The 22,850-nt window shown below is 45.0% G+C and overlaps 1 protein-coding gene across 1 annotated transcript in view; it reads left to right on the top strand.

Annotated features, from left to right (window-relative positions):
- The window catches only part of LOC122925784 (collagen alpha-1(VII) chain-like), a 556,601-nt gene that overhangs the window by 180,282 nt on the left and 353,469 nt on the right, over positions 1–22,850 (top strand). Inside the window, 2 exon segments of the mRNA XM_044277135.1 lie at positions 6,589–6,834; positions 7,811–8,017. Coding sequence (XP_044133070.1) covers positions 6,589–6,834; positions 7,811–8,017 — 453 coding nt within the window.

Raw genomic sequence — 22,850 nt, 5'->3', positions numbered from 1 at the left:
TCAGACGAAGCCAGGATCAGGAACCAGAAGCAGCAGCAGTCTTAGAAGCATGTGAGCACAGGGGGACCAAGCAAGGAACTGAAGCCACAGACCTCCTATATATATGAGCTAGGCATCCAGCTCCTCCCAGTGGGAAGGAGGAGCCGCAGGGTGGGAGGCTACAAGAAACCCAGAAACCAAGATGGCCGCCAGCACATGTCAAACGAAGGAGGACAGCAAGGAGGTAAGACCATGACAGTACCTCCCCCTCAAGGGCCCCTCCTCCGCGGAGTAAGGAACGGTTTCTGAGGGAAGCGTGCGTGGAAGGCTCGGAGCAAGGCAGGAGCATGGACATCTGCGGAGGGAACCCAGGAACGCTCCTCTGGACCATAACCACGCCAATGGACCAAAAACTGCACCCGGCCGCGGACCAGGCGTGAGTCCAGGATATTGCTCACCTCATACTCCTCACGATTGCCCACTTGGACCGGACGAGGCCGAGGAATCGAGGAAGTGAAACGATTACACACCAGTGGCTTCAACAGGGAGACATGAAACATGTTGGAGATCCGCATGCCAGGAGGAAGCGCAAGGGCATAGGCTACCGGGTTTACCCTGCGAAGCACTCGGAAGGGACCAACAAAGCGAGGCGCCAGCTTGGGAGTGGGCACTCGAAGGTTGAGGTTGCGGGTGGACAACCATACGCGGTCTCCGACCTGGTAGGAAGGAGCGGGCGCTCGTCTGCGATCAGCCTGGAGTCTCTGGCGCTGCGCAGAGATCTCAAGGGACCTCTGGATCTGTACCCAAGAAGCACGTAGGACGGAAAGGTGATCCTCCACAGCCGGAATATCCTGGGGAGAGAATACCTCCGGTAACACGGCAGGTTGGAACCCATAATTGGCCATGAAGGGAGACGTCCCAGAGGAAGAGTTCACCGCCGTGTTCCTGGCAAACTCAGCCCAAGGCAGGAGGTCAACCCAATTGTCTTGGTGATCGGAGACATAGCAACGAAGGAATTGCTCCAAGGCCTGATTGGATCGTTCTGCGGCCCCATTGGACTGAGGGTGGTAGGCCGAGGAGAAAGAGAGATGAATCCCCAACTGGGATCAAAAGGCGCGCCAGAACCTGGACACAAACTGACTCCCCCGATCCGACACAATCTCCTTGGGCAAACCGTGCAACCGGAAGACCTCCCTGGCAAAAATCGAGGCCAACTCTTGTGCAGAGGGTAACTTCTTAAGAGGAACACAGTGGCACATTTTGGAAAACCGATCCACTATCATGAGAATGACCGTATGGCCTCGGGATGCAGGGAGGTCCACAATGAAATCCATCCCCAGGTGTGACCATGGACGCTCCCCGGTGGCTATGGTTTGCAAAAGGCCCAACGGAAGGTGCCGAGGGGACTTACTCTGGGCACAAACGGAGCATGCCGCTACATATGCGGCGATGTCGGAACGTAGAGAAGGCCACCAGAACAGACGTGAAACAGCCCAGGACAGCTGATTCTTTCCAGGATGCCCCGCGGCCTTGGAGTTATGGTAGGTTCGCAACAACCGAGTGCGCAACTCCTCAGGCACAAAACACCTGCCGTTGGGTCTCCCAGAGGGAGCACCAGATTGAGCCGCCAAAATCTGCTCACCCAGGGGAGAGGTCAGGCTGGTGCGAATGGCGGCCAGGATCTCTTTCGGAGGTATGACCGAAGTCGGAATCGACTCCTCCCCGGACAGCTCGGAGTACTGCCGTGATGAGGCATCCGCTCTGATGTTCTTGGAACCGGGTAGGTAGGAGACCACGTAAGCAGGCCCATCTGGCCTGACGTGGTGTCAATCTCTTGGCCTCAGAGAGGTAGGTCAGATTCTTGTGGTCCGTCAGGATGAGAACCGGAACCACCGAGCCCTTGAGCAAGTGCCTCCATTCTTTAAGGGCCTGCACGATGGCCAATAACTCCCTGTCACCAATCTGGTAGTTGCACTCCGCGGAAGAGTAAAACCCACAAGGAAGCAGAGGACCCTCTGGTGTTCTACGCTGAGACAGGAGGGCGCCTACTCCCGTCTCAGACGCGTCCACCTCGAGGACAAACGGCAACCCAGGGTTGGGATGCGACAGAATCGGAGCCGACACAAAGGCGGACTTTAGAGCCTCAAAAGCTCGGATGGCCTCGGGCGGCCAGACCTGGGGATTACTGCCCTTCTTGGTCAGATCCGTGAGAGGCTTGGCTAGCCTGGAAAAGTCCCTGATGAACTTCCGATAATAATTGGCGAAGCCCAAAAAGCGCTGCAGGGCACGAAGACCACTGGGCTGGGGCCACTGTAAGACAGCCGAAACCTTCTCAGGATCCATGGAGAACCCCTCAGCGGAAATGATGTAACCTAAGAAGGTTACCTGGGATCGGTGAAATTCGCATTTCTCAAGCTTACCGAACAGCTTGTTCTCTCGTAACCGTTGCAACACTCGTCTGACATCCAGAATGTGGGCCTCCATGGATTCAGAATATACCAAGATGTCATCCAAATAGACCACCACACACTGCTGCAACAGGTCACGGAAAACATCGTTGATGAATTCCTGGAAGACTGCGGGCGCATTGCACAACCCAAAGGGCATAACCAAGGATTCATAATGACCGGTCCTGGTGTTAAACGCGGTCTTCCACTCATCGCCCGCCTTGATCCTTACCAGGTTATATGCCGCCCTCAGGTCGAGTTTGGTAAAGACTGTGGCCCCTTTGAGACGATCGAACAGCTCGGAAATCAAGGGTATCGGGTAAGCGTTCTTGATCGTGATGCGATTGAGACCCCTGTAATCGATGCAAGGCCTCAACTCACCGCCCTTCTTTTTCACAAAGAAAAATCCAGCCCCTGCCGGGGACGAGGATTTGCGAATGTGTCCGCGTGAAAGCGCCTCCCTCACGTACTCCTCCATGGCCTCATTCTCCGCTACCGACAGTGGATAGACTTTGCCACGAGGCGGAACGGCACCAGATTGTAACTCTATGGCACAATCGTATGGGCGGTGCGGAGGTAGGGCAACCGCACGCACCTTATCGAATACATCCCGGTACTCCTCGTATTCAGGAGGCAACAGAGAGTCAGAGGAAGTACACAGCAACTTGACAGGCCCATGGATGCAACTAGCCCCACACTGCGGTGACCACGAGAGGATCTCGGCCGATTTCCAATCGAAAGTCGGATTATGCTTCTGGAGCCAGGGGTACCCCAAGACCACCGAGTAGTGTGGAGACGAAATAACCTGGAGACAGACCGACTCTCTGTGAACGGCACCAATGGCCATCCCCACTGGAAGGGTCTCATGAGTCACGTGTGGCGGCAGAAGGAGTCTGCCGTCTATCGCCTCAAGAGCCAGTGGGGAACCTCGAGGCTGCAGAGGAATGGAATTGGCGGCAGCGAACACACTATCAATGAACAAACCACCAGCACCAGAGTCCACCAACGCCTGGGTCGTCACCGAGCCCCCGACCCAGGAGAGGACAACAGTAATCAGTGGTTTGTCAACACGGGAAACCGGGGACGAGGAGACTCCACCCAAGATCTGCCCCCGACAGGATCTCAGGTGCGAGCGTTTCCCGGACGGTTCGGGCATGCCAACCGAAAATGCCCACCGAGACCACAGTACATGCATCGGCCCTCGCGTCTCCGGAGTACCCTCTCCCCCTCGGACAGGCGAGCAAACCCCAGCTGCATGGGTTCACCCCCAGACAAGTCATCCCCAGGAGGCGTGGGAGGAGAGGGAGGCACGGGTGGGACAGCAAACGTAGGCGCCAATCTGTTAGAAGGCCTCCGCAGGCTCTCCTTAAAGGAAGTAAATGCCCAGAAGGGTAGTCAGACGAAGCCAGGATCAGGAATCAGCAGGGTAGTCAGACGAAGCCAGGATCAGGAATCAGCAGGGTAGTCAGACGAAGCCAGGATCAGGAACCAGAAGCAGCAGCAGTCTTAGAAGCATGTGAGCACAGGGGGACCAAGCAAGGAACTGAAGCCACAGACCTCCTATATATATGAGCTAGGCATCCAGCTCCTCCCAGGAGCCGCAGGGTGGGAGGCTACAAGAAACCCAGAAACCAAGATGGCCGCCAGCACATGTCAAACGAAGGAGGACAGCAAGGAGGTAAGACCATGACAGTCACCTTGCCACTCTCTGGCCTCCTCATACTGCTTCTACTTCCACACCATGTCACCTTGCCACTGAGTGGTTTACTCATGCGGCTGCTAAATCAACACTATGTCACTGGGCCACACTGGGCCCTCCTCATGCTGCTGATGCAGCCATCTCCACACTATGTCACCTTGCCAGTCTGTGGCCTCCTCATGCTGCTGCTGCTTCCACCTCCACACCATGTCACCTTGCCACTCTGTGGTCTCCTCATGCTGCTGCTAAATCAAGACTATGTCACTGGGTCACTATGTGGCCTCTTCATGCTGCTGCCACCTCCACACTATGTCACCTTGCCACTCTGTGCTCTCCTCATGCTGCTGACAACTCACAACCCTGTCTCTGGGATGCTCTGTGGTGTCCTCATGCAGCTACCACCTCCACACTCTGTCATTTTGGCCTCCTCATGCTGCTGCTGCCACCACCACACTATGTCACCTTGCCACTCTGTGGCCTTCTCATGCTGCTGCTGCGACCTCCACACTATGTCACCTTACCAGTCTGTGGCCTCCTCATGCTGCTGCTGCCACCTTTACACTATGTCACCTTGCCAGTCTGTGGCCTCCTCATGCTGCTGCTAACTCAACACTATGTCACTGGGCCATTTTGTTGCTTCCTCATGCTGCTGCCACCTCTACACTATGTCAGCTTGCCACTCTGTGGCCTACTCATGCTGCTGCTAAATTAACACTATGTCACTGGGTCACTCTGTGGCCTCCTCAAGCTGTTGCTGCTGCCACTCCAACAGTATGTCACCTTGCCAGTCTATGGTCTCCTCTTGCTGCTGCTAACTCAACACTCTGTCACCTCAACGCTATGTAAATGGGCCACTCTGTGGTCTCCTCATGTTGCTGCTGCTGCCTCCTCCCCACTATGTCACTGGGACCCTCTGTGGTCTCCTCTTGCTGCTGCTACCTCAACACTTTGTCATTGGGTCACTCTGTGGACTTCTCAAGCTGTTCTCCCACCCTCCCCACTCCCATGACTTGGTCACTATCTTGTCTTTTTGGCCTGGTTGGCCTCTACTCTCTGTCAGGGGAGCACTACTTGTATAAGCGTTTAATAAAACAGGTTCTGTCTTCAATATCTATGTGGAATCAGCTGACAACGGTGTAAAAGGAGTGTGTTCTTTCACGCTATAGTAGGATCTTGGACCACTGCATGGTTCTTCATACCTGGCGCTAACATCCACTTGTAAGGCTGAGTTCATGCTTGAGTTATTTGGTCAGTTTTGGGCCCATTTTTAATGCGATTCTCCGCAATTTGGATCGAATCTTTTGGGGAAATTTGGCAAACCGGCCGAATCTATTTTTTTTTTTTTAATTTGCTTATCTCTAATCATATAGTAAATGACAATCTGTTTCAAATAAAGCTATAACCAACCCTGTACCTCACATGGATCCAAAGAGCTCCTGATTCATTGCTCTGCTAGATTTTCTTTAGGCTGGCAGCTTAAGAGGCATGTTCTTTCTAAGGGGCCATATCCTTTCTGTTGCAGCTCTTTCCAACTGTCACAGTAGATATGGCTGGTAGCAGTTGAAAGATGGAGCCTTTCCGTGTGCGACCACCTCAGTAGGTGGACATGCGCATTACTATACAAATTACGGGGAGCCATTATAATGAAGTAAAGAGATTATCTTACAACGAGCATTTTTGTACCCAAATTTAAATTTAAAAAGTTCATTATAAATGTAAATACTGGTAGTTTCATGCTGAATTATATTAATATAACATTAAAGTGAGGCATAACCCCTTTAAGTTTTAAATGTTGATTGGAAATATTATGATCAATGCCACACATTTTTTGCTACATGATTATGATATTACTGGCCACTGATATTTACTACAATGCATTTCAATGGTGAGGGTAAACTCTAGTTCAGGGATAGCCAACCTGAGGCTCTCCAGCTGTTCCAAAACTACAACTACCAGCATGCCCAGGCAGGACTACAGCTACCAGCCTACAGCAGGGAATGGTGGGAGTTGTAGTTTTGCAACAGCTGGATAGCCGCAGGCTGGCCATGCCTCCTCTAGTTTGTGTGCCTGAGACTAGCATTGATGTGAAGGATAAATGTTTCTGTATAGCGCTGTGCAATATGTTGTGTAATCAGTCCCGGACTGGTCCACAGGGGTACAGGGTAATCCCCCGGTGGGCCCCTGAACAAAGTGGGCCCCTAGTCTCCCACCCCCTGCACAAGTGGCACATAACACAGTAGACTTACTGCACTTCATACATATATTGAATGTACAGCACCTCAAACAGACTATGTTCATATAAAAAACTTGTTAGCTTATTTATTATATTTGAATGTATCCATATGGTGGGCTCCCAAAATAAATTTTTCTGATGGGCCCTAGGTACTCTAGTCCTACTCTGTGTGTTAGAATTGTATTTACTATGTATTTATTTCTTACTGGTTATATATGTTATATTTTTAGGAATCTCGAAAAGAGAGTAAGACAAAAAGCCGCCTGGAAAAAGCAATAACCGACACAAGACTGAGAAATACGTTGTCTGAGGAGAGTAATGGAAATGATGGTGAAATAAAGAAGAACATTGTGCAACCCACCATCACGGCAACATCTACTGCAACGGTGTTAAATTTAACAGAGGAAGATATTACCCATGGGATTTCTCCTGACCAAAGTACAATAATAGAGACTGAGACAAAAGTTCCCCTAAAGGTAAAAGTATATATAGCTTTGTATCCTTCCACAGATATGCAATTACCAGGGCCCAAATGGCATCCTAAAACTACTCTCTACAGTTCTAAACCCTAGTGTTCCACACAGTAAATTGCAATTCCAAGGAACGTGCCAGTTCTAAAATTTGAATAAAATTGCCCGGCCTTATTTAAGGATTCTCAATCATTTGGTCCTGTTTTAAATACAGACCAGTGGGGGGTCAGGTCAGACACCTATCAGGTGAATGGGAGTTGAGCTGCAGTAACCCTGCACGGCAAAGTGGACAGAGCTGTCTGCTTCTGGCACCATCCGCTGTGTTGTTTCTAGGATTGGCAGATGCTAAACTGGTGATCATTGGGGTGCTGTGTGACAGACCCTTACTGATCTGATATTGAGGACCTATCTTAACACTAGGTCATTAGTAAAGATGAACAAATTTTACAAATTTAGTTTTGGACCTGATTCATAGAATCAGCAGTTAGTGCCCCATTTGCCCTGAAAAGTTGCATATGACACTCTAAGGTCTCCTAGGACTGCATCTAATCCCTTTCAAGCTCTTTAATGCAAGATGGCATTAGTAATCTCAAAGTGGCAGCTACATATATGGGTAAACCCATGGTAGCTGGTGGTAACAAACAGCCTGTTTAAAAACACGCTGCACTGTCTGATTTTTTTAAAATTAAAAATAGTCCAAAAAGTATTCTTTTTTGGGCCAGATGCCTTCTTCTCTGATCTGTAAAATTGTGTCCACCATTTTGAGCGATTTGTGTGGGGCAAATCACAAAAGTATTAATATCTTGGGAAATGCTTAAGGAATTCAAATAAAGTAGAATTGAATCATTTATCTCTAGTCATTAATTTCTAGTTTCCGGACAAACCTTTTAGATTTAATTTCTTACATGTAAACTGAAAGCCTTTTGAAGATAGTATAAGAAATAATAAAGTATTTCATAATGTTTGTTGATTTTTTTGTTAGGCAACAAGAAAAGGCAAGAAAGACAAAAAGAAAAGTAATCATGCTGTAGATATATCCACAGAATTTATTGATGAACAAGAAGTGAGTGTAAACTATACATTATGGGCAGAGTATTCCGAGCAGGATCTCAAGAAGGACACCAGACTAGCAAGTACACAGGAAAGCTTGGTAATTGGAGAAAATGTAAGCTCTACAACAACAGGCATGGTAAGAATGGCTTTTTTTTTAGGGTCTGTCACCAGTTTTTACAATACAAAGTGCATATATTATTAAAGGGGTTGTCATGGTTCAGAGGTAACCCGAACATATCTCCATTTTGACCCAGGCAGCCCCCATGTTCTGATGTTCCCTGGCCATGCGCCTAGCAGTGTTGCCAGTGATGTCACCAGCACTGATGGGTAGGCTTTAGCGCTGCCCTAGCCATTTTACAGAATAGGACAGGGCTAAAGCCTGCCTATTAGTGCTGGTGATGTCACCGGGCTCACTGCTAGGTGGAAGCCTCTGCCTAGCTTTACCCATACGTCACAGGATTTCCAAAAAAAGCTTTTGCACTGCACAATTCTGCGCAGTGCAAAGGAGAACATTGGAGCATGCAATGCTCTGATGCTCATATCAGAGAGGCTGCCCGGGTGAAAACAGGGATACAGTATGTTCGGGTTCAGCTCTGAATCCGGACAACCCCTTTAAATAGATCTCATAGGCCTGATAGTTGAATGAACATTTTTAGAGTCCAGCTAGACACATAAGTTTAGGAGGGAAATTTTTTAAAAAAAAGGATATACTGTATAGTCATTATTCAGCACCCTGGCATGAATATTCAAGGTAAGTACACCAGTCTTATCTATCTAATAATGCATGAAGCTTGTTTTGTGAAATCTGGTAACTGATCCTCTCTTAAGGCTTAAAGGGAATCTGTCATGAGATCAATATCAATCCGACTTACATTCCAGATGCGCATTGGTCACTACTTTGTATGTCCCTTGGTCTCATCTTCATAGCTTTTTCTCCTCTCCCTTCCAAGCTTCTATGGAACACCAAAAATTGCAGCCAATAGTGAAGTATCGTCTTGCAAGGGTCATTGATCCATTGTATACTGCTCATTTATACTTGTACATTGTGAGTATAATAAAACCATTTTTACTCCGATTTGCATGATGGTACTTCACTATTGGCTGCAATTTTTGGTGTTCCATAGAAGCTTGGAAGGGAGAGGAGAAAAGGCTTCGATTGACCTGTTTGCTTCCTCATATCCGTGATTATTTGACTGGCTGCGAATGTGGATTTTCTGTGACCATGAGGCAGCGCGGTCCAGCAAAAAGAAACGCATCTGTCTGTGTGAACTATACCCACTTCACCATTGGGACCTGCGACGCCACTAGGCAACGTACCTTTTGAGGCTTTTTTATTATTTATAAAGTCCTCTTCATAGCTGCTGCCAATCCAGAGAAATAAGCATTTTGATTTGATGCTAATTATGCCATTGCACCCAGAGGCTCCGCCCCTTGTCTCCTATGCCTTGCCCACCCCTCCGCCACTAAGACTGACATAGACACGCCTGTCCAAGAAATTTTGATAGAGCATGGTGCACACGCTGTACAAGGATGGAATAATCAGAGGTCTCCATGAGGTACACCGTGTGCGCCAAACGCGCTGTCATGAGACTTCAGGGCTCGGTGTGAATATGTTTTCACTGCCTGGCCTGCCTAACATAAAATAAAAACGATTATTTCTTTGGCTTCGCAGCAGCTGTAAAGATGAGATTTGTAGGAAACAGGACACATCTGGAATGTAAATTGGATTGATACTGACAGAATCCCTCAGCAGCATTATGCATGAAGCAATCTTTAGTTTCTTCACATACCTTGAGTTTTTCCCTTAGTTACGGCTGTGTAAACATTTACAATATGAGGACCTACTCAAGACTGCCTTCCCTCACTTCCCATACACACTTGCTGTAGCCAGCAGCTCCCTTCCAGCCAATCAGATTGGATTACTGAGAGACACGCCTCCTCACTCTGAAGCCTAATGCAGGCATGCAGTGTGAAGGACCGCCCCTCCGTCTTCTGTCTTCTTAGCTAGAGACAGATAAGCCATAGCAACGTCTTTTAACCCTTTAAGGCCCGGAGGGTTTATTTATTTATTTTTGTGTTTTCGTTTTGCGTTCCCTGCCTTCACAGAGCAATCATTTTTTATTTTTCTGTTCACATAGACATATGAGTTTTTTTTTTTGTTGCAGGACAAGTTGTACTTTCCAACACTGCCATTTAGTATTGCATATGATGTAGTGGAAAGCAGGAAAAAAATTCCAAATGGGGTGAAATTGCAAAACAAAAGCAATCTCACCACAGTTTTACAGTTTTTTTATTTACAGTACAAATCCGGAGATACCTTATATGTATAGTTTTTATTGCGTTTTGATAGTGATAAAAAAGTGGGGGAAAAAAATCAGTTTTATTTTTTTGTTGCCATATTTTGACCCTATAACTTTTTTGTAATTATGTGTACGAAGCTGTATTGGGGCTCATTATTTGTGGGGCGATCTGAACTTTTCATTGATACCATTCTGGGGTGTGTACAAGTTCCTGATAACTTTTTATTTAATTTTTTTGTAGAAAATGAAGCTACCAAAAATGGTGAATCAGCCATTTGGACGCTCTTTTCCATGTTGCTGTTTGCCGTATGGGGAATATATTTTTATATTTTTATACTATGGGTGTTTTCGCACATCGCGACACCCATGATGTGTGTTTTTTTTATTTTTTTGTTTATATTTTGGGAAAAGGAGGGTGATTTGAAATGTTTTTTATTTTCTTTCTACTTTTTTTTCTACTTTTTTATAGTTCCCATAGGGAACTATAACATGCAATCATTAGATTGCTATTATCATAGACTCCAATGCACTTGCATTGGAATCTATGATGATTTTACTTGTTTTCTATGGAGCCCTATTACAGGCAAGGAAATACTATGCAGCAGCCTCCTGTCATTCACAAAGACAGGGGCTGCTGCTTACAAGCTCCGGCTCCTCTGATCGCCATACAGGGGAGCCGGAGCATAACCGAAAGAGGTTTCCCTCCCACACCGAAGCGTGACATATATATCCTTGAAATACCTTTGAAATAAAAAATGTACATATAAACGGCCAAAACCATCATTTTTTGTTTATTTGCATGCAGCTATGTATCCTATTGCTGCAGTGGCAGGTCCATTGCAAGGGCTATCTTGGGACGTAGCTTACCTCTGCACCACCATCTCGCAGAAGCAGAGATTACAGGCTGTTGGTCCTGGTGGTAATGGTGGAGACCAGGCCTATCTGGAGCCTAAAATTGCCCTCCCGGACAGATTTTCTGGGGGACGTGATAATTTAATTTTGTTTAGAGAGGCGTGCAAACTGTATTTTAGGCTACATCCATACTGATCTGCGGATGAGAAACAGCGAGTTGGTGTGGTTATTTCCTTGCTTAAGTGGGATGTGCAGTCATGGGCTTTTTCTCTCTGATCGGATCTCAGTCTCTCCGGTCAGTAGAAGCTTTGTTGATCCTTCGTCAGGGTGATCATTCCACTGAGATTTATTGCTCTGTTTAGGAGGTGGGCTACGGATAAGGAGTGGAATGATCCTGCCCTCCGTAGCCAGTTTTATCAAGGGTTATCAGAGAGGCTGAAGGACGCTTTGGCCTTTCATGAAACCCCAGTGTCTCTGGAGGATGCTATGTCTCTTGCTAGGCAAATTGATAGACTCCTGTATGAGATCTAGGGGCCCCCACTCTCAGGATGTACTATCAAATGATGTATAGTCCTCCTCTGACACTTTGGGTGAAGCTAATCCTGGGTTTATGTCTGTGGACGAACCCATGCAATTAGGGGGAGCTATTCCTGGATCCGCTTTTAGGCATACTGGTAAGGCCTCATGCACACGACCGTTGTGTGCACCCGTGGCCGTTGTTTCGTTTTCCGTGATTTTCTGCGGATCCATTGACTTTCAATGGGTCAGTTGAAAACTCGGAAAATGCACCGTTTGTCATCCGCCTCCGTGATCCGTGTATCCTGTCCGTCCCCAAAATATGACCTGTCCTATTTTTTTGACGGACAACTGTTAACGGACCCATTCAAGTCAATGGGTCAGTGAAAAAACACGGATGCACACAATATTGGCATCCGTGTCAGTGATCCGTGGCCGTAGGTTACTTTCATACAGACGGATCCCAAGATCCGTCTGCATAAAAGCTTTTTCAGACAGTATATTCTAACACAGAGGCGTTCCCATAGTGATGGGGACGCTTCTAGTTAGAATATACTACGAACTGCTTACATGACTGCCCCCTGCTGCCTGGCAGCACCCGATCTCTTACAGGGGGCTGTGATCCGTACAATTAACTCAGGTGCCATGGGCCCCCCCCCTCCCTCTATTGTATTTATATCATTGGTGACACAGTGTGCGGCCCCCTCCCTCCCTCTATTGTATTTATATCATTGGTGGCACAGTGTGCGCCCCCCCCGCCCCCCTCCCTCCCTCTATTGTATTTATATCATTGGTGGCACAGTGTGCGGCCCCCCCTCCCTCCCTCTATTGTATTTATATCATTGGTGGCACAGTGTGCGGCCTCCCCCCGTCCCCGATCATTGGTGGCAGCGGAGAGTTCCGATCGGAGTCCCAGTTTAATCGCTGGGGCTCCGATCGGTAACCATGGCAACCAGGACGCTACGGCAGTCCTGGTTGCCATGGTTACTTAGCAATATTAGAAGCATCATACTTACCTGCTGGCTGTTGCGCTGGCTGTGACCGGCCGGGAGCTCCTCCTACTGGTAAGTGACAGATCATTAAGCAATACGCCAAACAGACCTGTCACTTACCAGTAGGAGGAGCTCCCGGCCGGTCACAGACAGCGCAGCAGCCAGCAGGTAAGTATGATGCTTCTAATATTGCTAAGTAACAATGGCAACCAGGACTGCAGTAGTGTCCTGGTTGCCATGGTTACCGATCGGAGCCCCAGAGATTAAACTGGGACTCCGATCGGAACTCTCCGCTGCCACCAATGATCGGGGAGGGGAGGCCGCACACTGTGCCACCAATGATATAAATACAATAGAGGGAGGGGGGGCGGGGGGGGCCGCACACTGTGCCACCAATGATAAAAATACAATCGAGGAAGGGGAGGGGGCCGAGGGGGGGCCGCACACTATGCCACCAATGATATAAATACAATAGAGGGAGGCCGGGGGGGCCACACACTGTGCCACCAATGATATAAATACAATAGAGGGAGGGAGGGGGGGCCACACACTGTGCCACCAATTATATAAATACAATAGCGGGAGGGGGGTGGGGGGTCCGCACACTGTGCCACCAATGATATAAATACAATAGAGGGAGGGAGGGGGGGCCGCACACTGGCCACCAATGATAATACAATAGAGGGAGGGGGGCCGCACTGGCCACCAATGATATTCAAACTGGGGAGGGAGGGGGGTCTGCCCCCTGCTGCCTGGCAGCCCCTGATCTCTTACAGGGGGATATGATACGCACAATTAACCCCTTCTGGTGCGGCACCTGAGGGGTTAATTGTGCAGATCACAGCCCCCTGTAAGAGATTGAGTGCTGCCAGGCAGCAGGGGGCAGTCATGTACACAGTTTGTAGTATATTCTAACTAGAAGCGTCCCCATCACCATGGAAACGCCTCTGTGTTAGAATATACTGTCGGATATGAGTTTTCACGATGTAACTCAAATCCGATGGTATATTCTAACATAGAGACGTTCCCATGGTGATGGGGACGCTTCAAGTTAAAATATACCATCGGATTGGAGAAAACTCAGATCCGATGGTATAAAAGGGACTCCTGACTTTACATTGAAAGTCAATGGGGACGGATCCGTTTGTAATTGCACCATATTGTGTCAACGTCAAACGGATCCGTCCCCATTGACTTGCATTGTAATTCAGGACGGATCCGCTTGGCTCCGCACAGCCAGGCGGACACCAATTCATGTCCGTGGATCATGTCCGTGGATCCTCCAAAAATCAAGGAGGACCCACGGACGAAAAAACGGTCACGGATCACGGACCTACAGACCCCGTTTTTTGCGGACCTTAAAAAAAAAACGGTCGTGTGCATGAGGCCTAATAGGAAGGAAGTGTGTTTTTTCAGCGGACAGAAGGCACATTTTATCAGAGTATGTCCATAAATTCAACGGCAAAAAGAAAAAAGATGGAGATTTAATTCCCTTCTGACTCTTGGAAGGGTGAGAGGAGAGTCAGAAAATTTGCATTTGTCTTTTGCTGATAGTACTCGATTTCACCTGACTGCTGAGGTGGCGATAGAGTCAAAAACTGTGGGGATTGAGGTGTTCGACAGCGGGGCTGGGTTGAACCTGATTGATGTTCAGTTTGTCCGTATGCACGGGTTGTCACCGAGTGCATTAGAAAAAACATTTTCGTTTTTGCTATTGATTCTGCACCTCTAACTCAGAAGTGTTTATTTCAAGTGGTGCATGATATCAGATTAGGAGTGGGTGACTTTCATCAAGAATTTATCTTGTGTTTCGTGTTGGAGGGTCTCCCTGCTCCGGGGGTTCTGGGTTTACCGTGGTTAAGCAAGCACAATTCAACCATCGATTGGCAAGCAAGACAGATTCTGGATTATTGCATTGACAATTGCATTGACAATTGTCTGAATACATCTTTTTTCTGTTTTAACTACTAAGACATTACCCTCTTTTATATTTGGTTTCGCCGATGTATTTTCGGAGGGTGGATGCCAGGATTTACCTCCGCATTGGGAATATGATTGTCCTATCAACCTTATTCCCGGAGCTAAATTGCCAAAATCTAGATTGTGTAACCTTTTTGGACCTGAAAGACTGGCCATCAGAGAGTATATTGCCAAGAGTTTGGCTAAAGGACACATAAGACCTTCCAGATCTCCACTGGCAGCAGGGTTCTTTTTTGCTTAAAAAAAAAGGGCGGAGATCTTCGCCCATGTCTGGATTTCCGCAAATTACTGTCCGTGATCCTTACCCTCTTCCTTTGATTCCCGATTTGTTTAACCAGATTGTTGGTGCCAAGGTGTTCTGCAAGTTGGACTTAAGGGGGGCATATTATCTGGTTAGGATAAAGGAAGGGGATGAATGGAAGATGGCTTTTAATACTCCTGAGGGGCACTTTGAGAACCTGGTCATGCCTTTTGGGTTGACCAATGCTCCTGCGGTTTTCCAGCATTTTGTGAATGACATTTTTCATCACCTGGTGGGAAGATTTGTTGTTGTGTATTTGGATGACATACTAATTTATTCTCCAGATGTGGAGATTCATCAGGATCACGTTAGACAGGTGTTGCAGATCCTAAGAGATAATAAATTGTACGCAAAATTAGAAAAGTGTGTTTTTGCTGTACACAAGGTGCAATTTTTGGGCTACCTGCTGTCATCTTCAAGTTTTCGAATGTATCCAGAGAAAGTCCATGCTGTATTGGACTGGGATTGACCCGAAAATCTGAAGGCACTTATGCGGTTTTTGGGGTTCACCAACTATTACCAAAAATGTATTCAAAACTATTTGACAATAGTAAAACCCTTAACTGACAGTGTGGTCTGATTCGGCGTTGCGAGCCTTTTCTGCGATTAAGGAGTGCTTCTCTTCTGCCCCTATATTAGTGCAGCCGGATGTATCATAACCTTTCATTGTGGAAGTGGACGCGTCCGAGGTGGGGGTAGGAGCAGTTTTATTGAAGGGCTCGTCACCTGGTAAATGGCGTCCATGTGCCTTTTTCTCAAAAAAAAAAAACTCTCTTCCACAGAGAGAAATTAAGATGTGGGTAACATAGAGTTGCTGGCCATTAAGTTGTCTTTTGAAGAATGGCGTCATTGGTTAGAAGTGGTGATTAATCCGATCACAGTGTTCACAGATCCCCAAAACCTGGCTTAACTGGAGTCGGCTAAATGACTGAACCTAAGGTGACACATACTCGGCCTTCCGGATCTCTACTTCCGTTGCCCATCCCGTCCAGACAGGAAAGACAGTTATTCTGGTGGTAGTTGATCGCTTTAGTAAAATGGTGCACTTTATAGCATTGCCGGGCCTAACTAATGCTAAAACACTTGCACAAGTGTTTGTTGACAACATTGTGAAACTCCATGGCATTCCCTCTGATGTAGGCTCGGATCGAGGGACTCAGTTTGTTTCCATATTCTGGAAAGCATTCTGTACTCCACTGGGGGTACAACTGTCCTTTTCCTAGGCTTTTCATCCTCAGTCGAACAGACAGATGGAGTGCACTAATCAGAGTCTAGAGACTTGAGAACCAGGAGGAGTGGTCTTCGTTTTTGTCTTTGGCAGAGTTTGCCATAAATAATCGTTGACAGGAATCCAATCAGAAGTCGCCGTTTTTTGGCGCATATGGGTTTTATATTGGCACATTTTCTGGTTCAGATACTTCTGGTATCCCTGAGGAGGAACGTTTTTCATTATCATTGACATCTATATGGCGGAAAATTCAAGATAACTTGATGAATATGGGCAACAAGTATAAACGTGTGGCTGACAGGAAACGTATGAAAGGTCTGGACCTAAGAGTGGGTGGTTCTGTGTGGCTGTTCACAAGAAACATTAAGTTGAAGGTACCTTCTTGGAAGTTGGGTCCAAGATTTATTGCTCCATATAAGATCACTGCCATTATTAATCCTGTAGCTTTTCGTCTTGAACTTCCTCAGGCCCTGAAAATTCATAATGTGTTTCATAAATCTTTGTTGAAGAGATATGTTGAACCTTTGGAGCTGTCACTTACTTGCCACCCGCTCCTGTCATGGTGGACGGTAGTTTAAAAATTTCAGATCGCCAAGATAATTGACTCTTGAATTCTCTGTAGATCTCTTCAGTATCTTGTTCACTGGAAGGGTTATGGACCAGAGGAGAGGAGGATGTGGATACAGGCATCTGACATGAATGCCAGTCATTTGGTGAAAGCTTTTCACAGGTCTCACCCGGATAAGGTTGGTCCTGGGTGTCCGGAGGTCATCCGTAGAAGGGGGGTACTGTCATGGACGTTCCCATGGCAGGTGGCAGGAGATCGGTGAGACTGGAAACATGTGGTTTGATCTGAGATGTTTACCATTTGGATCAAATGATGTCTGTGTTGTTTCTGGTGCTTGCCACACCTTCTTTCCCAAGGTGTGGCTATTAGGGTCATTTAACCTTCCCTATTTATAGTTGCTTCTCCCACAATGCTGTGCGTTTTATAGCTTCTGTTTGGACCTTTGGATAGATTGTGGTTGGATATCGACTGAGTTCCTGGTGCTTTCATTGCTCCTTTGAAGAAGTTAAGTCTTTCCTTACCCTTTTGTATTTTGTTTGGGTTCTGTGTGTTGTATTTCCCTGTTGTTTCTATTAGGCCTGAAGGAGACTCCTGTTCGTCCTTCCTTTTGGAGGATCAGGTAGTCTTGTCCCTGCCATTAGTACTAGGGTCCTTTAGGGCTTGAAAGGACTCTAGGTATTCCTGCTTATGAACTCACCCACCTTTGGGGTCTGTTCATACTGGTAGTCAGTAGTTCTCAGGCCTGATTCCCTGTTTCCCCTCTGCTTCCTCCTATGCTCGGTGTAGTATTTCCCTCCCACACTGAAGCGTGACGGTGCCACTGAGGCCAGTCACTGGCTGTGAAGGTGCATATGTGGTGGTGGACCCTATTTGTCAAGAAGTTAACAGGACTGGGATCAGAAGACCAAGGGAGCCTGAATAGAGTGGTGGGGAACAGGCGAGTATGATTTTTTTTTTTAACAGCTACAACAGATGGGTTGAAAGTTACAAAGAGTACAACAAGCTGGACAACTTCTTTAATGTTTTTATACATGGTTATGCAGAATGGAATTTCCTATGGAAACGGTCCTGGAAACATAGAGGAATAAAAAAAATTGTCAGTCTTGTTTTTATTAATTTTAAGACAAAAAGACAAGAAGAATGTGTACATAGCATGAGACATAATGGCACTACAGTTAAAGGCAGCAAAATAATTAATCATGCAAAATAATATAACATTTGGATAAGATATAAGCTTGTGACTGCCAAATCATGCTGAAAATTACAATTCTGGAACAGGGAATGGCGGAAAGGGATGAGGAAGGTGGTGCGACATCATTTGGAGAACAACACTAACCATAGAAATGCCACATGAGCCTCTTCTTCCCCATATTGACAGATCTACTGTAGGGAAGAATCGACAGGAGTGCTTACTGAGGGGGTTGAGAAGAGTTTAACACCTGAGAATTGATAATAAATATAAAGATTGCTTGCCAAAATGGTTGTAGAACAGTATATCCCCACCAAATATGGATCATTGTGCCAACTTCCGTGCCACATCTCCAGCATAAGTCTGATAGCAGACAAAAACATGTTTGTGAAGATTCAGGACCACCTTGATAAGATCTTATCATTTTTCTACTGTACCACGGGCAATTTGTGAGCCACAGTAAAGACCTTCTTCCACTCTGAGTCCAACAGATTCAATCCCAACTCTCTTACCCAAGCAGTGGTGAAAGAGTGAATTGGTGTCTCAGGTTTATTCAGGAGAAGATTTAGTGTGGAGATAACATGTGTGGGAGGGGAAGAAAACATTTAAAAATCAGTCCTCTGTATTTTAGGGATCCCAGATGGAAACTTTACTTTAAGAAAGTCAGCTGGGCATATTCCAACCAGGACAAGATCTTCTGGAATCTTTTAAAAAAAGGAATGCCTCACAGTATTTGTAACACTTTTTTTTTTTTTTTTTTACATCGCTAGATTATCTAAAATCTTTTCTGTATGTTCTGTTCTTACTGTTACAACAAAAATAGTCCTACACTGTATAGCATATATGACATCACATCGCCAGTTTAGTAATGTAATACTATAAAACAAATCAAAATGTCAAAAATAATTCTGTGGATTGTGCATTAGGAGATTAAAAACATCTCTGTAGTGAGAAATGTATTAAGAAACAAAATAAAGAAAAAGGGAAAATAAATGTATTTCACAATCTTTGTTTTTACGTGCAGGAGGGAGCCGCTGAAAATAATACAGAAACGTCCCTGTATGAGGTACGGTAATGATACAGCAATTTATAAACTATAAATCTTATTATGTGGCATGGATATAACAACGAAGAGCATAATCAACTAAGTAGCCCTGTTGTGGACTAAGAAAGCAGGTCTATAACAAAATAATAGTTATACATACTTAAAGGAGTTTTCTGAGATTTTTTATCTAATGATCTATACTCTGGATAGGTCATAAGTATCTGATCGGTGATGGTTGGACCCCTAGGGCTCTGATGGTCATCTGTTTGAGAAGACACTGGATCTTGTAGTAGCTCCATAGCCTTCTTGCAGCTTTGCTTATGCCATGTGGCGTCATGTTCATCGGTCACCTGGCCTAAGTGCAGTTCATCCCTGTTGAAGTGAATGGGGCTGAGCTCGGATACCAAGCACAGCCACTATGCAATGTACGGCCAGGTGCATGGTGAGCAGGGAGAAAGCTGCGGCCCTACCTTGAGCGCCAGTGCCTTCTCAAACAGCTGATTGGCGGGGGACCCCTGGGTGTCATACCCCCATCGATCATATACTGATTATCTATCCAGAGGATAGGTAAACAGTTAAAAAATATTGTAAAACCCCTTTAAAGCAATACTGTTGCACTCACAGAATATGTAGCCTGATTGATGGGAATACTAACAGTGGAGTACACTCAGGCCAGAGGGCTCCATTGCAAAGATGAAAAAGTAGGCCTCTTTCAGGTTTTGCTTCACACCACCACCTTCTTAACCACTATGAGATATTAGTGCAACTGTGATGATAATGTATTTAATGCGCTGTGAAATATATCAGCACTATAAAAGAGAGTATAATAAATAACCGGACCTATTATCATAAATTGTGCACGTTTTGCATTTCTTTGTTTGCTAACATTGCAGCACTTGTGGAGTCTACTTTCCTGTGCAGATTCTCACCACCCATGAATGAGCCGCATTACATCATGGCTGTCCCTATTTTATGTACACCCTTATATACTAGATGTTACAAACACAGAGTACAGAATTTCACATGGCACCTCTGTAAAATACAACTTATTAAAGCATAAGCAACTATATATGTTTGAGCTATATATTCTACATCAGGAAGAGAATGAAGTTTGTTAACATTATTTTTTGTATGTTGGATTGTTTTTATATATCCTCCAGATCATCCATTGTTGCTAAGCATTGTGTTACATATTCTTGCTGACTTGCAATTGTACACATCTTGTTAGTTTGCACTTTGTCATGAGGGTAATACTTTGCTTTACGTGTGTATCATTCTCGGCATAATTGGCTGTGTGCTCTCAAAGCTTAAATGTGCTTATTAACAAGAAACCTGCTTTGGCTGTTCCATAATGAACACATGCATGCGCATGGTGGAAATGTTCTACAGATGCAGATGGTGGAACGCCTTGGTGTTTTTTCTTCTCTTGAAGAAATGAATCTTAATGTGAGCTTGGGGATACAGGAAGAAAAAGAAGCATCTACTGTGTATTATCTGAAGCCTCAATGCTAGCATTGGGACAGAAGAGGCAACTGGATCTCTATTTTTTTCACTACTGAACAAAACCACTTTTCCACCTCAAATTAAGAGAACAGAAACATCAGTGATGGCGCTGAAATGATAGATATAATATGTATGTGAAAGCTGAGAAAAGCCCCATTTGAATTTCTTCTTAAGATAATAAAATTCTTAAAGAGCAAGCAAAAACCTTTACATTTTTCCCTCCCCACCTTCAAAGTGTCATAACTTTTTATTTTTGCATCCATATATGAGAGCTTGTTTCTGGGGGATGAGTTTTAATGGAATCATTTATTAGTTTATATAATGTATTAGGAAGCTTTAAAATAATTATTTGTGGGGTGGAAATAGAAAAATAACGAAACTCTGCAATTGTTTTTTGCTTTTAAGTTGCTTGCAGTGTGATAAAAATGACCTGTTCACTTTATTCGGGTGATCAATATGATTACAGTGCTGCCAAATTTATATAGTTTTTGTTATGTTTTACTACTTATAAAAAGTGAAAAACTTAAAAATGCTTTATGTCACCATATTCTGACGCTCATAACTTAATTTTTCTACAACCAGAGCTAGCTTGTTTTTTTTGTGGGACGAGCAGTAGTTCAATGCACATAAGACTTTGTGACAGTTTTTAATTAATTTTTTGGGGGAGAGATGAAATAAGAACAATTCTGACACTGGAGATTTTTTTTATCTTACTGTTGTTACTGAATGTAATAATAACTATTATGAAATTTTAATATTTCAGTCCTTTTCAGACAGGGTGATGCCAATTCTGTTTATGTGTTATTTTCTTTATATGAGAAATAAGAAAAAGGTTTTTATTTCTTTATTTTTTTTTGTTCTTTTTTCATATTCTTAAAAACTGTATTCAGCCAATATTTATTTTTTTGTTCGTCCCCTTAGGAGATGAATACTTCCGTATTGTTGTGAATAGCAATTTTACTGACATACTATTACACCTTGCCATAGACCATAGCAACTGTTTGGCAGCTTGGGATTGGCAGGGGTGTCAGTTGGAGAACAGAGGGAGCACACTCCCTTCGTCTATTTGCTTAGATGCCAGAGTCACATTTGACCGGGGCATCTGAGGGATAAAACTACTGGGGTAGCAGTTATCTCAGATCCAGGCCACTGTGCCGTGTCAAGTTTGGAGCAGGCTTAGCTAGTGAGCCCGCTCCATATATTACCTAGCGACCAATGACATATGCATATTGAAATCAATGGGCAGTCCATGTAATACACAGATATGCAGTGACAGATTCGCTCTTTGTAGCTGTTATTCTCCCTAGCTAATTTGGGCTCTTGTTAAGAAAACTGGGCTTTCTAAACCAGACTACCTGTTACTACTTTGGAGATTATCTTTTTCATATTCTGATGTTCAATGTTTACAAGCCATGGATCTTGTCCAACCTAACTAATCGATTCGTCTTCAGAACACTTTCGTACAGTGTACCAGGCAGCAATCGCTCAGTGCCAAATCTAACAGAGCCTTAATGCTTGTTCTTGCTGCAAGCAATCGCTATTAAACAACTGCACCAGACACGGATGCGCCAAGCTTTTTAACATGAAATCTTTGTTTAAATCACACAGGACCAATCTTAAAACTACTCAGCTGCCTAAAACACAAGAAGGAACTATTTCCCTTCACATGAACAGCCCACGGCCTTTCTACAAACTGTAAAGCCTTGAGACTGATGCTAGGCTTGTGTGATCTAGGATACTACTGGCAGTCATCTACTTGATGCAAATCATTTGGCGCACTTCTGCAAACACAGTGGGACTGTTATTTGATGTTTGTCTTTGGATTCAAAGATCCATGGCAGAAGAGAAGATGTTGCATCTAAGGCTAAGCTATTGACCAAGTCTATCCATTTTATTTATTTGAAATGGTACATCCAATATTAGCAAACCACAAATAGCTATATATGTGTGACATTTTGAAAAAGCTCACCAAAACTTTTTGAAAACACACATATAATGTAACATGATAGTTTATTAGTAGAAATACATACAATACATATCAAATATCATAATTAATAAAATGGCAGCAATGCATGAAATGCTATGACAGGAAAGCTCCTCCTCAGGTAGGTACACAGGACCATATCTTTAAATATTCAAAGGATGTGCAATATCCATATATAGAGTTTGAAAACAAATGTCTATAACTAGCTTCAGGTTATAGGTATACATCCAGAGTCTACAATCAATAATACACAGCTCAATAACAACAAAGCCAATAGATAATAACATACAAAGAGGTCCCTACAGGGAATAACCCTGAGTAGACCATAGTAAGTTAGACCAGCTGGGTGAGACAATACAAAAGTTATAAATAATTGTGCAATGTAGTAAAGAAGACAAATACAGACCAGGATCCTGGAGGGAACACCAACCCGACGCGCATTTCGCCTACCTTCCTCTTAGGGCCGTAAAAGAGCAAGCTAGGCGAAACGCGTATCGGGGTTGGTGTTGCC

This window comes from Bufo gargarizans, chromosome 2, assembly GCF_014858855.1.
Source record: "Bufo gargarizans isolate SCDJY-AF-19 chromosome 2, ASM1485885v1, whole genome shotgun sequence".
Classification (NCBI taxonomy): Eukaryota; Metazoa; Chordata; class Amphibia; order Anura; family Bufonidae; genus Bufo; species Bufo gargarizans.
Note: the sequence above shows the minus strand (reverse complement) of the source record. Positions and strands in the feature narration are given on the sequence as shown.